At 47.4% G+C, this 22,500-nt stretch overlaps 1 protein-coding gene across 1 annotated transcript in view; it reads left to right on the forward strand.

The window, feature by feature from the left end:
• Positions 1-22,500, forward strand: part of brinp1 (bone morphogenetic protein/retinoic acid inducible neural-specific 1) — a gene marked incomplete at its 3' end in the record, with an annotated part of 247,393 nt that overhangs the window by 168,892 nt on the left and 56,001 nt on the right. The window contains 1 exon segment of the mRNA XM_084324024.1: positions 10,333-10,438. Within this exon segment, the coding sequence (XP_084180150.1) occupies positions 10,333-10,438 (106 nt within the window).

The following is a 22,500-nucleotide window of genomic DNA, read 5'->3' on the forward strand; positions in this document are numbered from 1 at the left end:
GCAGGGTATCAGGCAGAGAGACAGGCAGGGTATCAGGCAGAGAGACAGGCAGGGTATCAGGCAGAGAGACAGGCAGGGTATCAGGCAGAGAGACAGGCAGGGTATCAGGCAGAGAGACAGGCAGGGTATCTCAGGCAGAGAGACAGGCAGACATGGTCAGCCATTGGGAATCTAAGCAACTATTTGGGTCTGAAGTGCAGATCTAATGCAGTTAGCTTTCATTCTGACAAGCGGTGGTGCTGGGGCGGTCATGGGGGCGATGGTATGACTGGCGCTGGTGGTGGGAGTGGCCTCTGGGGACACTCGTCTTCTGCAGCTGGGGAGAGAGCCGCCACGCGGGGTACGGGAGGAGGCAGTGATCTTGGTAGTCGTCCTGGACCTTGCCGTAATCCCTGTCCAGGCTGCTGGGGCCCCGTTTCCTTCCATCTTGGACCCGCTGCTGCTCTCCGTCTGCCCTGGCCAGAGCTCCCGCCTCAGCTCCAGAAGCACGGTCCTCTGCCTCTTCAATGAACTCTGTCATCTCCTTGGCTGTGAGCAGATGGCCTTGGTGATGTTCCTGCTGACCTTGCCAGTTTGTCATGTGAACTCTATCTTGGCCAGGAGTTGTACCATGTCGGGGGTGATCCTCCCTGCTGTTATAAGGGGGTGGTTGCGGTAGAGGTTGGGTCCTGGACCGCAGCAGGGGGACTGGGCTGGAGGCTAGGAGCAGGAGGGCTGATGGGGGGCTAGGAGCAGGGCCATGTTGGGACTATATCAAGCTAGAATGCCAATTTCTATGCCAACAGTCATTTAGACCCCAGCTGTATTATCATGGTGGTTCTCTGTTTCATAGTTTATACATGGCTTTTAACCCCTTAAGCCCGACGGGCCTGGTATTGAGCCGATATTTATTTCACGTTATTAATAGATCAATACAGTCCGTATTAATTAATGTTGCGTATTCTTTTCAAATGTAGCCAAGGGTAAATACCCTAACCCTATCGAAACAGCAGTCAAAGTGTATATTTTCAGCACTACGTTTGTTTACCAGTGATTTTAAGTGTTATTAGCGAAATATGAGTTCATATATATCTCGGTGCATCCCGGCGGAACCCGAATGAATTGGACGTGAGGAAAACACGGGTCATGAAAGCGTTGTAGTCCTAAGGCAGAGGAGATCCAGGGCTTTCAATGGACATCGAAATTTCATAAAACTACACTACCCAGCTCACACCAGCCTCTGTGAAAGCTGCTGAAAATATTATTTGCGAATGTATGAAATCTATGAAAAATGGCGGAGCTATTTACATTATAAAAAAGTAACTGTACTTACAGTAGATTTCATTCACAGTCTTTGCTGCCCTGTTACGGGCGCTTGGTGGTACTAAATCCAGATTTAAAGAGGAGATTTGGCCCAATCCATTGATGTATGACTTGGCCAAAATAAGGTAATTTATAGGCCTGATATTCTATATTCATATTTCAAATAGCATGTGTCCGGATGGCAAAATGATGTACTGTATCAAAAAACCCTGTAAATAATCTGCGCTTTATTCATTTGCTTCGATTTTTTGTATACCCTTGATCTCAAGAAGGTGCTGAATGAGCTCAGTGGCGTCTGGTCAATGTTAGCATGGTGTTATTCACTGTCAAAGAATAATAATAAAAAATTATTTAAATTTAATTGATATTCTCCTTGATATTACAATGTACTCAAGCATAGTAACAGACACAATATTTCTGACACTGGGAATGACAATGACATTCATTAACTATCACGAATGAGACTTGCTCTGAAATACAGGAGATTAGTAGGATGTTTGTACAGTAGGTTAACTAACTACCTAGCTCCATACCGTCCATATACAGATAAAGACACAACAGCCAATCACGTGAGAGTGAACGGTGGTCATGAAGGACAACGTTTCAGAACACGGATAGCAAAAATCAAAGACTGTAACATGATAATGATAACGAGGCATTTAAATGTAACTCCAAATGTAGCCAAATGTAAATTTCACAGGCATTTGGCACTTAGCGTTAATTGTGGACCCTGCTTATAGACTATTTCATGCTATTTAATTAGTCAAAGTGAATGTAAGACATTTTAAGACTTTTTAACCACTTAAGCATTTTTTGACAAAGAACCACAATTTTTCTGTGGGTACCTTCCTGATTTTCTACAGTACATATCCCTAAATGCATGAAATCAAAATTATTAGTAAATTCCACTCTATCCATTATATTGATACGTCAGAATATGGACATAATCACACAGTGGTAGCTGCATATACTGTAGTTCACAAAAGCCCATTAAGTGTGACAATTGCATATTAAGTTGAACCATTTAATTGGACATTATCGTAATACCATTAACAAAATGGATACGAGGTACAACATTGTCATTCTCCCATTAGGTTACATAACATACAAGTTTTCCAACGACCCGGAACATGTGCATAACATTGATTATGCACATAATTGACAGAAATGAGCAGGCATCACTTATGGGATCCATGTTAATACAACGCGACAGAAACAATGTAATGTACATTGTGTTCCCACACACATCACAACACACACACACACGCACACACACACACTGATTGATTGATTGATTGATTGATTGATTGATTGATTGATTGATTGATTGATTGATTGATTGATTGATTGATTGAAAATGTTATTAACATATTGCAGAATGGGTACAATACAGTACGGCTCAATACACACAATTGTTAAGGGGATGCAGACCAGAGAAAGACTTCCGTCTTGTTTACATCAGGGTCCCTCATTTTCAATTCATAATGGCATGACATACGCAACATACAGGTATACCGATATATATCATGACATTTATGACATACAGATATACAGTACTGTTACATTTATGACATACAAGATATATAAATATACAGTACTGTTTAACAGAGATCCTAACATAAACTATATACATTCGAGGGGGAAGAAACTGTACATTAGGAGGGGGTTGGGTGGGTGTAGGGGTGTAGGGGGGTTTGGACATTTACGGGGGACAGTTTCGAATTGCCGCCTCCCGTAGGTGCTCTTTGAGGGCGGTTTTGAAGGTTTCACATAATTTTACGGCTGTGGGTAGGGTGTTCCACATTCCACATCACATACACTGGGGGTCACATTAGGAGCTTGTCCCCAGGATGAGGTTGGTAAGGCAGAGTTTAGTTTAGAAGAAGGAGGGAATTCATGCTCGTAGCGCTCCGTCGTCAGGTGCTGTTGCGTTTCCTCGAGGCACTGTGGGAATACGGTCGTTTGCTGTTCTAACGACACAGGAAACCAAGGGAACTTTGGGGACTCTACGGTACATCGCGGTATCATCTCCAGTGTCTGTCCCGTCATTATGTTTTCGCTTTGACAGCTGATGAGAGGAGGAGGGGTATAATATTCCAGAAGCGTGCTTCCCGGCTGCGTGCGCTTGCCTGCTTGGTTTGGTTGGTGATACAGTGCCATTGGGATCCTTAATGTTGTGTTCTGCTTACTAATCCAAGTCCCCGTGGCCCATTTCAGTGCTTTGATTGCTCCTTGTATTTTTATTACGTTCTGTTGCATTTTCATAATCCGACACGCAGCAGTCATACACCATGCACGATCCAGAGAGAGAGAGAGAGAGAGAGAGAGAGAGAGAGAGTTTACGCTGACAAGAAAATGAAGTGTTCTGTATGCATGATGACGTGCTACATAACTCCGCTAAGGGTCATTCAGATTACTAGGGGTCAACCGCTAATCTTTGCAGCTGGGTATGTCTCCCCACTCGTAGGGTTCATAATTCTGAGAAAATAAGCGCTGATGAATCCACTGTGACGGAATGCTTATGCATGCACACGCAGCTAGGGTACAAATGCACCCCCCCCCCCCCCCCCCCCCCCACACACACACACACACACACACACACACAAACATCCGCTTGTCCAAAACACAAGCGCACACCCGTGTGCACGGACACACACAAACACTCCAAACCATTGCAATGTCACCGCGAGAGAGACTTGCAACTGCTGCAAACAACCAGCCTGTGATCAGCACCTTGGACAGTGGAAGGGCCACATTTATAAACCCTGATCTAAGAGCCTGGACTCAAACCACCAGTCAAACACAGCCTAAATGTACACAGTATATTGATAATAACAAGCATACAGTAGAACAAATATCCATCAAGAAAAGCACAGCAATTGATTACAGGCCTATACATGAATGAATGGTTGATGGCACCTGATCACTGACACTCACTTGCATTTATAGAATTACCATTCATCATCAACACTCATCCTGTTCTCTTCTGTCCTTCCTCTTTTGAGCGATGCTCTTCTGTTTGGGCTTGCTAAACATTATGCTGCAAACTCCACCATCCACAATGCAATTGGACAAATTAGCATATTTCCCAGCAAGCCTTCTTCTTCTTCTTCTTCTTCTTCTTCTTCTTCTTCTTCTTCTTCTTCTTCTTCTTCTTCTTCTTCTTCTTCTTCTTCTTCTTCTTCTTCTTCTTCTTCTTCTTCTTCTTCTTAACGTTTAAGGAAAAAAGCAACCAAATCAAATGGGTGGCTAGACATTTAATTTTTCTTTAATAATACATGCAGTTTTGGAACATGTGAATAAGGAGAAATACAAATACATAACAAATACAAATACATAACAGTATGACTTGAGTGGTATACACAAGGTGGGAAGACGGTATACCAATAGCTGTTACAATTAGTCGAACTGTTACAGTATACTTTGAAGACTGTGTGAAGTGGTCAATATGTGAGATTGCCCACTGAAACGGTCAATGTGGGAGAGGGGCCCCACCTCTAATAGTAAAGCACGTGGCAAATAATTGTTCTCTTACATGGGCCCATGACAGACTCTGGGCCCGGGTGCATTTCACCGCTTGCACCGTGAATATTTACGCCAGTGATGCACGCACAGCCAGGGTACACGTGCACTTCAGCCAGGGCACAGTGCACATGTGGCCCTTGTGGGTGTCCGTGTGCCTGTTTCTGTGGACATGTGTCTGCTGCTGCTCTGTCACCTCGGGGGGTGGGGAGGGGGTGATGTCCGGAGGCGACAAAGGACAGATATTCACTTTGCTGGGTCACCATGCAACGAGACCTTTCTGAAGGAAGTAATCTATCCAGTGATAAGCACGAGACGCACGCACGCACACACACACACACACACACACACACACACACACACACACACACACACACACACACACACACACACACACACACACACACACAACAGGGGAGAGAAAAAGCCCCGTCAGCAGCCATCAAGATGGCAGGGTGTGATAGGCACGGCTAGCAGCGTAATCAATCTGCACATGCACTTTAAACAAGGCTGTGGAGAGTGTTTCAAAGTCCTTGTTCTTGGCAGTGCCGTAGGAGACACTACAGTTTAGAGTTGTGGACACCAGGGGGCGCTATCAGTCAGAATGGACTAAAATGAAATACAACATACATTTATTGACAGACAAAGTATGTTGTAGGCAGTGTTGCAGTGATACCCGGTACCAGGCTAAAATAGGGTGTTGCCCTATGCCCACAATATTAATATTGGATACAGATAAATGTGTGGAACAAGTCAAGAAATCAAGTCAAAGTGACTTGATTTGTTACACGTTTGATGCAGAGAAGCGTGTTAGATCTCTCTAATGGAGAAACACAGATTTTATCTCTTCAATTATTTTTGTCCAATGACCCCATACTGTCATTTCAAAAGTCCTCTACTATTTACTCAATTTCTTTTGTTGCAGTTTTTGATCTGACTTAGTCAGCATATACCCTTTGCTTTCTAAATATACTGGATGGACAGTAAATTGATTGTAAAATAACTATTATGTATTAATGGTAATTATTACATTTTACATTTAACTTGATTGAAGTGATTTTGTTTGCAGATGATTCTGCTGGAAGAAAATTTAAACAATTTAAGGGTACAGTATATTGCAAAAAGGGGTAGGAGGACCTGATAAGCACATTATCGAAGTCAACTTCCTGCCTGTTGTTGCTACGCAACTGCAGCGTGGGGGGAAACTGCCCCGCCTGGTACATTGTGTACGGTTAATTTAGTGCAGAAACGGATTGTTAAAGCGGCAAATTAAAGACAATCAAGCGGAATTTTCTTCAGTCCTTCACAATGCCAAAGAGCTGCTGTGTTACGCGTTGTACTAATGACAAAAACAGAAATCCAAATCGCAAGTTTTATACCATCACAGAGGGAAAAGTGGCTGTGGCTAACTTTCGGCTAACTCACTCTGCTGTTGTGGTTGTGGTAGCTACATGCTAAGCTAACGTTAATCACATCATATCGAACCGATAGGAGCTTATCTTATCTAATCTTACGTGGATGTTTGATCGGGTAGTGGCACACGTGGTACCACCACGTAAGATTAGATAAGATGAACTCCTATCGGTTCGATATGATGTGATTAACGTTAGCTTAGCATGTAGCTACCACGACCACAACACCAGAGCTAGTTAGCCGAACGTTAGCCGCCAGCCACTTTTAACTCCGTGATGGTATAAAACTTGCGATTTGGATTTCTGTGTTTGTTTTGTTATTAGTACAAAACGTAACATAGCAGCTTCAATTTGGGTATTCGAGAGTTGGCCATGTCTGTATGTGTTTTGTATGGACATTATGTCAAGTCAATCAGGGGGAGCTTCTTTGAATCATATCTCGCCTTAGAATCACCAGAAAGGCTTTCGAAATAGTGAAATGCCATGTTGGCCTAAATATTTTCAAAACAAATCGTATGAAAATGTTATGAAATGAACAAGAATGTGATAAAACATGTAATAAAAACGGACCTCAACACATGCATTTGATACTAGAAATCCGTATGGTCCCCCTATACCAAGATGGCAGCGGTCTCGTGACATCAGAGTGTCTTTGAGAATTATTTATTCCTATTCCTTTTCAGACAAAAGACTGTTTTGTTTTATTTTATTTTAAATTATCTTTGTCTTTTTTTTTTACATTGTTATTTCTGGTTTATATGTGATACACTGGGGAAATACACAATTTATTAATCCATTCGTTCATACTGTTCAGTAAAACTGATGGATCGGATCGGTATCGGTTCAGTGTTCAGAACCGGTATCAGTATAGCGGTGACAGAGAGCGGTCGGTGCACCCAGAGTCTGTCGTCACCGTGGGATTCTGTATATGCTGTACAGACATGGATCAACCGATCAAGTGTGATGGCGTTGCACAGATTTTACATCACACATAATTGAATCATATTTGGGACGCTTTGATCATATCACATCAAAGCGCAGCGCCGTCGTCGTATATACGTTATATAAACTAGCACAACTTCCACAAAACAACACGCCGTTGAACACCCTGTCGCTTTTAACAGCTCCCTCATGCAGTCTTTCTCCCTCATACAGTCTCTCTCAAGTCTCTCTCCCTCGTACAGTCTCTCTCCAGTATCTCTCCCCCATACAGTCTCTCTCAAGTCTCTCTCCCTCGTACAGTCTCTCTCCAGTCTCTCTCCCTCATACAGTCTCTCTCCAGTCTCTCTCCCTCATACAGTCTCTCTCCAGTCTCTCTCCCTCGTACAGTATCTCTCCAGTCTCTCTCCCTCACACAGTCTCTCTCCAGTCTCTCTCCCTCACACAGTCTCTCTCCAGTCTCTCTCCCTCGTACAGTCTCTCTCCAGTCTCTCTCCCTCGTACAGTCTCTCTCCAGTCGCTCTCCCTCGTACAGTCTCTCTCCAGTCGCTCTCCCTCGTACAGTCTCTCTCCAGTCTCTCTCCCTCGTACAGTCTCTCCAGTCTCTCTCCCTCGTACAGTCTCTCTCCAGTCTCTCTCCCTCGTACAGTCTCTCTCCAGTATCTCTCCCTGGTACAGTCTCTCTCCAGTCTCTCTCCCTCGTACAGTCTCTCTCCAGTCTCTCTCCCTCGTACAGTCTCTCTCCAGTATCTCTCCCTGGTACAGTCTCTCTCCAGTCTCTCCCTCATACAGTCTCTCTCCAGTCTATCTCCATCATACAGTCTCTCTCCAGTCTCTCTCCATCATACAGTCTCTCTCCAGTCTCTCTCCATCATACAGTCTCTCTCCAGTCTCTCTCCCTGGTACAGTCTCTCTCCAGTATCTCTCCCTGGTACAGTCTCTCTCCAGTCTCTCCCTCATACAGTCTCTCTCCAGTCTATCTCCATCATACAGTCTCTCTCCATCATACAGTCTCTCTCCATCATACAGTCTCTCTCCATCATACAGTCTCTCTCCAGTATCTCCCTCGTACAGTCTCTCTCCAGTCTCTCTCCCTCATACAGTCTCTCTCCAGTCTCTCTCTCTCATACAGTCTCTCTCCCTCATGCAGTCTCCCTCCAGTCTCTCTCTCTCTCATACAGTCTCTCTCCCTCATGCAGTCTCCCTCCAGTCTATCTCTCTCATACAGTCTCTCTCCCTCATGCAGTCTCCCTCCAGTCTCTCTCTCTCATACAGTCTCTCTCCCTCATGCAGTCTCCCTCCAGTCTCTCTCTCTCATACAGTCTCTCTCCCTCATGCAGTCTCCCTCCAGTCTCTCTCTCTCATACAGTCTCTCTCCCTCATACAGTCTCTCTCCAGTATCTCCCTCGTACAGTCTCTCTCCAGTCTCTCTCCAGTCTCTCTCCCGCGTACAGTCTCTCTCCAGTCTCTCTCCAGTCTCTCTCCAGTCTCTCTCCAGTCTCTCTCCAGTCTCTCTCCCTGCTCAGGCTTGTGTTTTCCACATCAACAGCCTGACGCCAAGGGTTACATATACATCTGTCTAATTTCCTGTTTGTCAGTGCGCCATCTGGCCGCGGCATCAGCATTAAAGACAGGAAAATGGTGTCGCACACACAGCATAATGGTAGAAAGGGCAGGCTCCTTAGGACACAGGGTGGCGGACATCTTGGCGACAGCTCGGTAAATCATGTCTATCCATCATTGTGCATTTCTTTCAAGACTTTCGTTTTGGCTTGCGACCGCCGGGGTGCTTATGGACGTTCTTCATCTTTAGCAAAGAGCCCCCCCCCCCCCCCCCCCAACACACAGAGTCCTCGCATGTGGATTTCCTTTGTGCATTCAGCCAATGTAACCCAACCCCCACTTCTTCTTCTTCCTTAATACTTCAAGTTCGTTTTCTGAGAGCCGTCCAGAAGAACCCCGGGAGGAAACACATGTGGCTCTTTTTGCCAAGATTCTTCCTTTTTTCCCTCCTTTAATCTCCTTGAGCAGCATCTCCTGCCTTCTTGGAATGGAGTGAGAGAGCGCCATGGAGCGCCACAGAGCGCCGCCCCAACCACATCCTAATGAGCACGAGCCAACGGAAAAGAGGGGGGAATGTCACCCTTTCTCTTTTCTTCTCAAGAGCGCACTTTTTCTTTTTAAGTCTTAATTGCTGGGGTGTTAAATTTAAGAGGAGCCCTTCTCACTCTTGAATGGCCCTAATTATCCCTTTTCGATTGGAGTCTGGAGGCTGGCAAGAAAAGAAACCAGTGCAGCAACTTTTATAGTTTCTGCAGAGAGACAGAGAGAGAGAGAGAGAGAGAGAGAGAGAGAGAGAGAGAGATAGAGAGAGAGAGAGAGAGAGAGAGAGAGAAGAGAGAGAGAGGGAGAGGGAGAGAGGAGGATAGGGGCCTTTTTGAAGAGGAAAGTCCATTAACGTTTCACCTCTTTTAAAGAAGGGAAATAAAGCCTTTAAAGGTCCCTTAAAAGAAATCGCGCCTCAGAGATCGGCGTGCGCCACCGGTGGCTTTATAGTGGAGGCGACTTGTAAAAAGAGCTGTTTAGAGAGGCTCTCCTAAGCCTGTCTGAAGAGGCTTTTACTCAATTACACCCCACGTCTTTGTCTCGTGATGACTGGTAAGATTGTAGGGTAGGATATTCTTTTTCTTTGTTCCGTCTTCATAATACTAGTCTGACATTGAAAAAGCAAGCGGCCGTGTGCCTTTTCTCCTTGTGGTGCCGAACACCTGCCGCACAGGGCGTGAAAGATGAGGTCCGATCGCACGGAGGGACACCCCGTAATAACCGTTAAACGCTCCTCAAGTCAAGGCGCTACGTGGTGTATCATTTTACCATCTTATCAGCGGCTAATAGTTGTTCACGCTTGGTCGGTCCGAGGTCAGTGGCCCTTCAGTAATGAGGACCTTCTTAAGAGCAATTAAAATCCCTATAGTGGCGTAGCGAGTGTGGCGGCTTCGATCCACGGAAGACCGGTTGGAACTCTTCTCTCCTTCAGTGACGTCTCCTTCTCCTCCTCCTCGTCTGCCCCCCCCCCCCATCTCTCTAGGTATAAACCCGGTGAACGCACAAACAACCCAATGGTCTCTTTTCATTCTTCACTTTAATTCTCTTCCAGGTAACGGAGACACGGACGGGGCCGCTGGGATGCAGCAGCTACGATAATCTGGACTCGGTTAGCTCTGTCCTCCTACAGAGCCCCGAGAGCAAGCTTCATCTGCAAGGTAAACACACCCAGCACGCCCACCCACCCACCCACACGCACGCACACACACACACACACACACACACACACACACACACACACACACACACACACACACACACACACACACACACACACACACACACACACACACACGCACACACACGCACACTCGCACACACTCACACACTCACACACACACATACTCACACACTCAGACACACACACACACACACACACACACACACACACACACACACACACACTCACACACAGCCCGACGACACCGGCTCCACTATAGAACAGGGGTTGCTGGGAGGTCGGCGACTGGGTCAATACTCCATTTGGGCTACTACTGCATTCATGAAACGAGGAGAACATTTCCGCTCATGCATCAAGAGATCGTCTTTGGGGGACGACGACTCGGGGAGAATGATTTCCACCATCCCGGAGAATCAAATATAAATTCATTTATTTTAAATCTTCTTTTGAACGGGGGTTGGACTCGGGTTACGGAGGAATTTGCTCACAATTATGCTCTGGTGGAACTTCCCATGTGATTTCCGGTGGTTCGCACGGTCCGCTCTTATTACCTGGGTCGTGGTATCGCCCTATTCTCTCTCTCTCTCTCTCTCTCTCTCTCTCTCTCTCTCTCTCTCTCTCTCTCTCTCTCTCTCTCTCTCTCTCTCTCTCTCTCTCTCTCTCTCTCTCTCTCTCTATGTCTCTCTCTCTATCTCTCTCTCTCTCTCTCTCTCTCTCTCTCTCTCTCTCTCTCTCTCTCTCTCTCTCTCTCTCTAACACAGTGTCTGGTCTTTGATCAAAGTAAAGGTCTGAGTGCAGAACAGTAGCACAAACCCTGCAAAGGCTCTTCAAAGCGAGATGAGGCAAGGAAATAGCACTCAGCATGTAGGTCTGATGTATAATGGATCCTGCGACAGGAGAGACTATTAATACGTAACCATTATGACATGTAACCATATGACACGGGTGGCGTGTCAGAGGGCTCGGAGCTCGAGTTCTGCAGCGAGATTTTTTTCAACCTCCGAGTCCAAACGCTGATGTACGTACTTCACAAAAATACAATGGCACCAAAGACACTTTTCATTATCTGAAATTGTATTAGGCCCATTCGATACAAACAAGTTAATGAGAACTCAACTGACACCTCACTCCACGGATATAGTCGAGTTTTAGTCATTAGCGCACATTTTCCTTTTGAAGGGGGGGGGGGGGGGGGGAACGTGTCTTCCCGTGCTTTAAAAATAGACGAAAGTGGATAATTAGCCTCCAAGATGGGAATCGCTTGCACTAACGATCGCCATGGCGGCCTCATCGCTCGCGGTAAACTATACTAAAAGTCCCATGGGGACAGGAGTGGGCGATGAGAGGCAACATCAGAAGGGTCAAATGTTTGGGGAGAGTGATCAGTTCTTTTGATTTACTCCAGTTTACCTGGGATAGAAAACTCCAGGGATATTTTTCCGGCTTTTCCTCCCCCATTCCCTCCCCAAAGGGATCATTATTGCCTTTGTGGATTCAGAGAATTATACTTGGTCTGTCACAGGAAACACTTTCAAGTTCTCTTCCCCCCCCGCCGCTCACTCCCTCAAAGGAATCTATATGTTTTTTGAAAGGCTTTATTGTCATGCATCAAGCGCAGTGGCCCCTGTGCTTTGAAGAATACTACTTTAGTGATCCAGTTGATATATATATACGACAGGCCCAGATAATGGTCCTTTTTATCTTTTTTTATTTTGGCTTGATAATAACTCCGAGGGAATGGGAATACGTTTTAGATGTGCTTTTGGTGTTTTATTTTTTTGCTTTTGCATTATAGGACCAACACAGGTATTTATTTTTAAATGGTATTATTTTTTAAAGTGATCCACTACTGAACATGTGTCCTCCCAGGCTAGCTGCTCCATTAATTGTAGAGCAAATAACACATACAGTATATCTTTCTTTGCCAACAGGCATACTGTAGTTCCTAGTACCTGTAAAATGGCTCATGAATCCCATTACATAAAGGTGGAGATAGAAGAGACCTAAATAATTATCTCCAAACTGAAGCAAAAATCACGGAATTAACGATCTGAGCCACTACTTTAGTTGTGAATGATATCATATCCACCCTAGACAAAAGAAAACGGCTGCCCTATTTGTAGATCTGTCAAAAGCATTTGATTAACGTTAGATTACTCTTACCTCTGGCCGATGATACTGGAGGAAAAATATTCCAATTATTTGATTGCCATCTGCTAGATCGTATGTTCATTTGACCGACACCATAAACTCCAAAAGCATAATGATTCTTGCGTCTCAAAGGCCATTCAATGCACTCGACTGTTCATCTGGATGCACGTTACAAGAAAACTGCACCGGGATGACATTCACCGATGCACAGAGTCATACTTCCTGTAGAAAAGTAAATGCAACATCGGCCGAAATCCACCAGGTGGCGGTATCGGGTCGTTGCAATCGCAGACAGTGTCAGAGTTTCCCAGAGCCTTGGTTGATGAATGATGAATGGCAATTGTAACTGAGGGGTACAATTCCCTGACTGTATTACTAGATATGATACTTACTACCACTACCTTTGTACTTAATATTCGGCCACCCAGTACTCGGCATAAATATATTATGATGAACACTGTCACGTAGATGAAACGGATCCAACACAAATGTACGAATTAGAAATAGGTCTTTATTTCTACACAGCGATGGTGTGTAGAGCAAGCACTTAATCAAATCAATCACATTTATGAATGGGAATTAGTATGCACTTTTATGGCAAGAGTATTCGTCGGTATATCAATAGAGAATGTCCAATCTCTGAAGGCGCAGGTGGTACATATACGACCTGGAATAGTTAAGGAATAAAAGCAATGATACTTTAATGATTATATACTGGATACACTAGGGGGGGGTTAATCCGGTCGCTTGTAAGCCGACAGGAGTAGGAAGGGGGGGGGGGGTAGAATCCGGCTGCCTCATCCGGCCAAGGGTATCCCAGGTGAACCCACTGTAGTGCCGTTCAATGCGCCGGCGATCCTTGGACCACAGATGAAAGCAGATGGACTCTTTGTGGGCCGGCGTCCTCCGGTCCACGGAGGAGAGACGTGAAGCGACCTCGTCTTGCAGAGCGTCTCCTCACCTTGCGTCCTCTCCAGGGGGGGGGGGGGGGGGTTCCAACACACGGCAGTGTCGGGGGTCTTTATCCATGGAATAATCAACGTATACAAAGCATAATCCGTGCCTGGGAAGGCGGGCTGTCGTCGGTAGAATAATCCGGTATACAGGTCCACTCGCTCGTCGGCTCTGGGGCTCCTCGGGTGCAGCTTCACGTGGGGTCAACCACCCTGGATAAGCAGCCAGTTTTCTGCCCGAAACGATGGGGTGCTGACTACGGTAGTATTCTCACCGCACGAAGCACTATATATTAACAGACTATTATTAGCTTAATAGACTACGTCCAACTCGACGATATAGTCCCAAATATGACTATTCAAATATTAATATACACAATGTCTCAATACCGATGGTAGGCGAACTTGGCCTTACTCCCACACGTGGCGTCGCGGGGAGGCTTTACGTCTGTGACTCTATTGGAGGGTAAGAAACTGGACTGAAAAAGCAAGTCCTACTTTAGTAGCGCAGTATATATACGCACTATGAACAAATAGTCCCATTAGTGGTGCGGTAGCCAGATTCCTACGCGGAACTAGGACTTGTTCGTACATGTTGAGCGGTACGTTTGAACTGGGTCTGGGGGGTATGGCAGCCTGGCACCAAGGTCTCGACCAATAGTAGAATGGAGACTATTATGGGATGTTCAGTAGGCTAGAATGGATATTCAATGCATATTGTACAAGGAATATACAAGGGATATCAAGGAATATTAGAGAATATACAAATACAATTAAATATATATATATAAATAAATATATATATTCGGTTTAATCTGGCCCTTCACAACAGCCACCCCCTGATTGGTCCCAGACCTAATCAGTTAAACAGAGACAGATTAATCGCGTTGTCTATTTACACATAAGGGTTTGCTGTAGGGGTCAGTCAACTTCACAAAGTCATAGGGTTATAGGGTCATGGTCATCATCGATTGTGTCTGGGAGTCGGGGCAGTTCTATGAGCCTCGCCACGGGACGGGTGTAAGTGCGACCCTGGACGAGCACTTCAGCTGCTCGGACCTTGCCGTCGGCACCGGTGATCACTTTGCTTACGCGGCCGGCCGGCCACATAGCTCTGGGCAGTGATTGATCAATAATCATGACGACTGTTCCTTCTGTCAAATTGTCTCTCTCCTTTACCCACTTCTGGCGGGTCTGTAGAGACGGTAGGTAGTGCAGTAGGAAACTGCTCCAAAACTTGTCGGCTAATACTTGGCTGTACCTCCACATTCGTCGGCCGTTCGCTTCTTCAGGCCGGTACATTGTCTGGGGTAATGCAGGATCTAGCCGCCCCATCAGGAGTGTGTTGGGGTCTGCGGAGATAACAGTGCTCAATCCACAGAACACAGGCTTCTTATTCTCAGCCTCCTCCTGACTGGCTTCCCTCGGGATAGGCGTGGGCCACTCTCCTTCCGGGAGCTTTAGGAATGCGGGGCCGTCACTGTAAGCATTGTGACGGGTGAGGTCATCCAGGGGGATCCCCCGGGTGATGACGTCAGCTGGGTTCTGTTTTGTATCAACGTAGCGCCACTCTGTTTCTCCGGTTAACTCTTCGGTTAAGTCTTGAAGCTCGGTGACTCTGACTCCCACGAAGACTTTGTACTTGCATGAGTCCGATTTGATCCAGGCGAGTACTGTCGTGGAATCTGACCACAGGATTGTTCTAGACACCGGTATGGTGAGCTCACGTTGGATGAGCATGGCTAGGTGCGCTCCGGCTAGGGCTGCGCAGAGCTCTAGACGTGGGATAGATTGTTGCTTGCGTGGGGCTATTCTCGAGCGGGCGAGGACAAATGCTGTGTAGATCTCTCCCCCCTTTTCTTGGGCCCGCAAGTAGGCTACTGATCCGTATGCGACCTCTGAGGCGTCACTGAAGACGTGTAAGTCCGTTTTACATGTCTCTGGCCTCACCGTGGGTGGGAAGTAGCTTCGGCGCATATTAACGCCTGGGAGTGAGTGGAGCTCCATCTCCCACTCTCTCCAGGTGGATGCAAGGTGTGTGCGGGGATGGGGTCGTCCCAGCCCTGGTCCTTGTCCCACAATGCTCGTACAATCATTTTTGCCCTGGTGGTGTACGGTAGAATACATCCTAGCGGGTCATATTGTCGGGCGAGTGTTGTGTACACACTCCGTCTGGTGGTCGGCGCCGCCGCCGGCCTTCCCTGCTCCGTAGTCAGTGGCTTGTGTCTGTAGTGAAGCGAATCTGTTTTGAATCGCCACACCAATCCCAGGGTCATCTCCTGGGCTTCTCCCGGGATTGTAGCCATCCAGGTCTCGCTGCTGGCTGCCTTGTCCTCGGAGGAGAGGCTGCGCAGTACTTGCGGATCGCTGCTGGCCCACTGCCTGAGATCAAAGCCGCCTTTGATCAATGAGGCGCGGAGTTTAATCAGGAGAGCCTCGGCGTCTTCCTGGGTTGAAAGGCTTTGTAGACAGTTGTCTACGTAGAAGCTGTCCTTTACGCTGTGTCGGACCTCTTCGTCCGCTGCTGGGTCCTCTGCTACATGTTTCTGTAGTGCAAATGTAGCACAGCAGGGGCTGCACGTCGTTCCGAAGGGGAGGACTTCCCATTGGTAGATGGCTGGGTGCTCATCTCCTGGCTTCTCTCTCCATAGGAACCGTAACAGGGGCTTGTCCTCCTCTACTAATCTCACCTGCAGGAACATTCCTTTAATGTCCCCGCTGATGGCCACCTTTTCCTGGCGGAAGCGGAGTAGAACGCCGAGTAGGGAGGGGCCGAGTGTGGGACCGGGCAGTAACTCTTTATTCAGATTTTGGGATCCGATCTGGTAGCTGCAGTTAAATACTATGCGGTCTTTACCGTTGTGATGGACCTTGTGGTGAGGCACGTACCACGATTCAGTGGTCTGGTCAGCCTCTTTAATGTCCATCTTTGTGACGTGTCCCGCTGTGATGAGCTTCTCAATCTCAGCGCGGTATACACTCTCTTGGGCGGGGTTCTTGGCTAAGCGCCGCTCCGTGTTCAGCAGGTACCGTTCTGTGGCGTCTGTCTTGGCGTGGAAAGTGGGCATTCCTTCTCGCCGCAGGAGTGGCGTGGCGTATCTCAACACGCCGTTGACCGGGACTCTCTTGGTCCCTGTCTCGAGGAGGTGAATGGCGGAAATGTCATCTTTAGAGCGAATGTCTTTCCTTCCGTTCTTAAAGGGCATTTGTTCCAAGGTCCATAACCGCTCTACGTGTTGCAGGAGTGCGGTTTCTCCCTCTGTGACTCGGGAGTGGAGACATCTAGTGGCTGTACTTCGGTTGAGAGATTTGGCGAGCGGGCCTTGGAGAGTCCATCCCAAACGGGTCTCGACTGCTGCAGGACAGCCTCGGGGTCCGGTATGAACCCGGTCTATCGGGACAATGAGGTCTGCATGGTCGGAGCCTATCAACAGGGTCGGCATAGCATTGTCTATGAGCGGGATCGGTAACTTGCGCAGATGTGCATATTTCTCCATCAGCTTGGCGACGGGGTATGTGTACCGCGACAGTCCTATTTCTTGGCTGGTGAAAGCGTCTGTAATCTGGTACCGTCGCTCAGGCTGGCCGCTTGCTGCGATAGAGAATGAGACATTCTCGCCCTTTATCGTCTTCAAATCTCGTCTTATTGTCCGAATTGTCATTTGGGTTTCGCTTCCCCGCAGCCCTAGCTGGGCCGCAGCGGAGGCGAGCAGAAGGGTCTTCTCGGACCCGTCATCGAGGACGGCGTAAGTGTCCAGGACTTTATTCTGGTAGCTTAGTGTCACACGCACTACTTTTAGGAGTACTCGGGCTCCACTGCTGCTGGCGGGATCGATGTACATGACGCTCGCTTTGCTGCTGGATGGTGCGGGTGAAGGGCGCCGTCTGTTACTGTCGTGAAGTATGTCCAGATGGGCTCCATCGCACTTGGTGCACCTTTTCTTTAAGCGGCATTCGGCTGCCATGTGTGAGCGCGCACAGCGAAAACAGCGCTTGTTGGACTTTATCCATTGACTTGCTTCCTCCGCGTTCAGCTTGGGGAAGGAGTCACATTGCGCTAGCCAGTGTTCTTTCTCACAGTAGGGGCACACTATCTTCCACTTCTCCGTTCTGGAGGGGGTACTGTGGCTCCTGCTGCTCGGTACTGACTCCGATTGGTGCATCACAGTCACCGATCTTCTTCCATCATTTAGTCGTCTGGTTCCTTCTCTGGAGCCAGGGGTGCTCCGTCCGAATGTATCTAGCCGTAGGCTGCTGACTTCTCTCGCTAGGAAGTCTGCTAGATCGAGGAGGTTCGGTTCGGGGCCATTCGGGTCTCGGTGGTCTCTCTGTCGCCTAAAACGCTCCTGTCGAGCGGGCGGCAGCTTCTCCAAGATCCTTTCCACATTTGAGTTGGCGTAAAGTTCATGCCTCCCCTTCTCTCTCTGCGCTCCCAACATCCCTACCAGGGACTGCACTCTGATGGACAGGTCGTCCAGTGCTCGATTGTCTATTGCTGGGGGTAAGCGGTCGATGTGTCGGATCTCCTGGATCACGTAATCCCATATGCGCCCATACCTCTGGTCCAATGCTACCAGCGCTGCTGTGTATGGGGTGGTGGAAGTCGCGTAGGCGAGCGCTATATTATGTGCGCGGGGTACCTTTAAGTGCTTCAGTAGGATGGCGTATTTATGGCGTTCATCCAATACATCCACCAACATGGTCTCCAGACACATGCGGAGTTCTGTATACTGGGCCCGGTTCTCTTGGGTGAAGTCGGGTACCATAGGCGTGCCAATGTATGACGCTGACTGTGGATACATCGGCGAGCGTTGGGGGAGAGGCCTCCTAGGCGAGTCTCCTCCCGCTCCTTGGTATGGGCTGGTACCGGCAGTGTACCATGGCCCGCTTGTCCAGGTGCTGTTCCTCGGTGCGGGTCGTGCGTCGTGCTCACCCGTGTATAGAGTCGGGGGTCTGTAGCGCAGCTCCGCGGGAGTATAGCCTGGGCTGTACCGGACCTCCTGGTCCGGTAGAGTACTGTGCTGTCGTCGGGCGTGGTTCTCCTCCTCTTCCTCTTCGTCTTCAGTTAGGTCATCCAGTGCTTGTAGTCTCTGGTTTAGCCTCTCCACAGGATATGCTGCTCCTTCCCGGTTGCTAGGTCTCGCTTGGACCGGTGGGGGGAGGTGGTCTGTGGGGGGTATAGACCTCGTCTGTTGGTCAAGTTCAGGGTTGTTTACTCGGCTAGGGGATGCCGCCCTGGAGGTGTGTCTAGACGAGTTCCTGGAGCCTCTGGCGGAGGGAGAGGGTGTTGTCCGTCTGATCAGCTGTTCTATTAGTTGCGCTTGCTGTCTGTCGCGCTCTGCGTCCCGTAGAGCACCAGCAGCTGCTCGCTGGCTGTCTGCTCGGTCTCGGGCCACATTCTCTTCCCTCTGAATGCGTCTTATTTCTAGACGTATATGCTCTTCTTCGCTCCGCTGCTGGATCTGCAGTCGGTCGCGTTCAGCAGCGGCGTTCAGGCTGATGAGGAAGGCCTGCTGTAGGGTCCTCTCTGCCTCGCTGGGAGAAGGCGGTTGTATAGGGGAGCCTTCCCTCGGGGTACTCCTTGCGGAGCCTTGGAGCTCTATCTCCACGGTGCTCTCCCCGTCTTCTTCCGTGCCGAGTTCTCTCTCGGTAGCGTTGTATTCCTCCCGGGACTCATCGGGGACTACTTCTTCAGTACTGGCGGGGTGTGAAGTCATGTCTGGTTCCCACTGGTCCCCACCGTGAACTTGGTCAGTTACATTAGAACCCGTAGGGGCCTCTATGGTCGGGGTAGTCTGGGCGTTGGGGTTAGACATACTTTTACTTTCTAGTTTTACCGCGTTTACTGTTAGTAGAAGACTAGGTTGTTGACTGACAGCGTAAGCCTCTAAGTACTGAGGGAGCCGTCGTTCGCGCTGCGGGCGTTGGTTAGGAGGATCGTTTCGTGGAGTGTTCATCATAGGCCATTTCAATATTAATAACACTATATTAATATTACACTGATTACCATCCGGCTCGAAGGACCAATTGTAACTGAGGGGTACAATTCCCTGACTGTATTACTAGATATGATACTTACTACCACTACCTTTGTACTTAATATTCGGCCACCCAGTACTCGGCATAAATATATTATGATGAACACTGTCACGTAGATGAAACGGATCCAACACAAATGTACGAATTAGAAATAGGTCTTTATTTCTACACAGCGATGGTGTGTAGAGCAAGCACTTAATCAAATCAATCACATTTATGAATGGGAATTAGTATGCACTTTTATGGCAAGAGTATTCGTCGGTATATCAATAGAGAATGTCCAATCTCTGAAGGCGCAGGTGGTACATATACGACCTGGAATAGTTAAGGAATAAAAGCAATGATACTTTAATGATTATATACTGGATACACTAGGGGGGGGTTAATCCGGTCGCTTGTAAACCGACAGGAGTAGGAAGGGGGGGGGGGGGTAGAATCCGGCTGCCTCATCCGGCCAAGGGTATCCCAGGTGAACCCACTGTAGTGCCGTTCAATGCGCCGGCGATCCTTGGACCACAGATGAAAGCAGTTGGACTCTTTGTGGGCCGGCGTCCTCCGGTCCACGGAGGAGAGACGTGAAGCGACCTCGTCTTGCAGAGCGTCTCCTCACCTTGCGTCCTCTCCAGGGGGGGGGGGGGTTCCAACACACGGCAGTGTCGGGGGTCTTTATCCATGGAATAATCAACGTATACAAAGCATAATCCGTGCCTGGGAAGGCGGGCTGTCGTCGGTAGAATAATCCGGTATACAGGTCCACTCGCTCGTCGGCTCTGGGGCTCCTCGGGTGCAGCTTCACGTGGGGTCAACCACCCTGGATAAGCAGCCAGTTTTCTGCCCGAAACGATGGGGTGCTGACTACGGTAGTATTCTCACCGCACGAAGCACTATATATTAACAGACTATTATTAGCTTAATAGACTACGTCCAACTCGACGATATAGTGCCAAATATGACTATTCAAATATTAATATACACGATGTCTCAATACCGATGGTAGGCGAACTTGGCCTTACTCCCACACGTGGCGTCGCGGGGAGGCTTTACGTCTGTGACTCTATTGGAGGGTAAGAAACTGGACTGAAAAAGCAAGTCCTACTTTAGTAGCGCAGTATATATACGCACTATGAACAAATAGTCCCATTAGTGGTGCGGTAGCCAGATTCCTACGCGGAACTAGGACTTGTTCGTACATGTTGAGCGGTACGTTTGAACTGGGTCTGGGGGGTATGGCAGCCTGGCACCAAGGTCTCGACCAATAGTAGAATGGAGACTATTATGGGATGTTCAGTAGGCTAGAATGGATATTCAATGCATATTGTACAATGAATATACAAGGGATATCAAGGAATATTAGAGAATATACAAATACAATTAAATATATATATATAAATAAATATATATATTCGGTTTAATCTGGCCCTTCACAACAGCAATAGCGAATAAAATAAATAACGATCACAATAATGAGTTTACACTTTGACTTCCAGCTTAGGGAGAGAGTTGTCTGTATGTACTGTAGTGTATAGATATTGACTTACCGTAACTGTCCAAGGTAATTCAAATAGCACATTGTAAATCCTGTTTTAGGGTGGATTTTTCCTTTAAGAGCAAAAGAGTTTGACAACACACAACTCTTCAAAGCAGATACTCCTGTGAACGGAACAGACATATCTCTGGTCCTCGAGCTTTAATTCTATATAACGATTCAGAATTGCTTTCATCACCCAACAGCCTTTAGTCTCATAGAACTGCAGGGCGGGTGGATATGACCAGTGTTCAAAATCAGACATCTTGGCAGTGAACAGTAGGCCTTCATCTCTTACTCCACTTTATTGTCCAACCTATGAAGTCACTCAAATCAAGCCAAGCTGTTTATTGGTTGAGCTTGACCTCCAGGGTCTATTTAAAACAAGCAGGGGTCAAATCCCTTTCAGTCTCTCTCAGCATAGATCAATCCCTTGCAAGGATATAAGGAAATAATTTGATTAGTTCCACTGTGACAGTCAGTTTAATCAATCTCAGGATTGTGTTATCTGTTTGAAACTAGGTATACTACATAGCAGAGGTCACTAATAGGTGGCCCGCGGTCCAGGTCCGGACCCAGACACCGACCTATCCGGACCCAGACCTATAACCCATAAATTATTGAGAATTATTACGTTTCTATTTTAACTGCAGCACATTTTCTAGTCTTTATGGCACTGGTTTAGCGACCTGAGAAACTCGCAGGCCAATTGCATGCCTTGTAAATCATTTCACGTGTGATGCAACTCAACCAATCAAATCTGTGCATTCTGATAAGCACAGAGACTCGGTCAGTGAATAAGATACACACTAGGCACGAACCTGAATTTGAATGAATTTGGGAATGCACAGATAATGAGATGGACACAGATATTTATTATACTCAATTATGCTCATTATTATCTGTGAAGAAAATGTGGCTATAGAATTTGACTGTACATATCAATTACGAAGCAGCACCTCAAAAAGAGAGAGATAGTCATAAGGAATAGATGTTCTCAGTAAGTTTGTTCTGTATTATTTTTTTTTGCTACAGTATTTTATTATTATTAATTTATTAATTGTCAAGACACTACTTGTTCAAATGTCGCTATTTATGCTAAAAAGGCTGACTGTCTTCTCGCCCTCTCGGCTCTCTCTCACAGCAGGCCGCTCAAATATCAGAACCATGGACAGCAGCTGCGTGTGTGTGTGTGCGTGTGTGTGTGTGTGTGTGTGTGTGTGTGTGTGTGTGTGTGTGTGTGTGTGTGTGTGTGTGTGTGTGTGTGTGTGTGTGTGTGTGTGTGTGTGTGTGTGTGTGTGTGTGTGTGTGTGTGTGTGTGTGTGTGTGTGTGCGTGTGTGTGTGTGTGTGTGTGTGTGTGTGTGACGTGT

Source organism: Notolepis coatsorum, assembly GCF_963971535.1.
Source record: "Notolepis coatsorum genome assembly, chromosome: 11".
Classification (NCBI taxonomy): Eukaryota; Metazoa; Chordata; class Actinopteri; order Aulopiformes; family Paralepididae; genus Notolepis; species Notolepis coatsorum.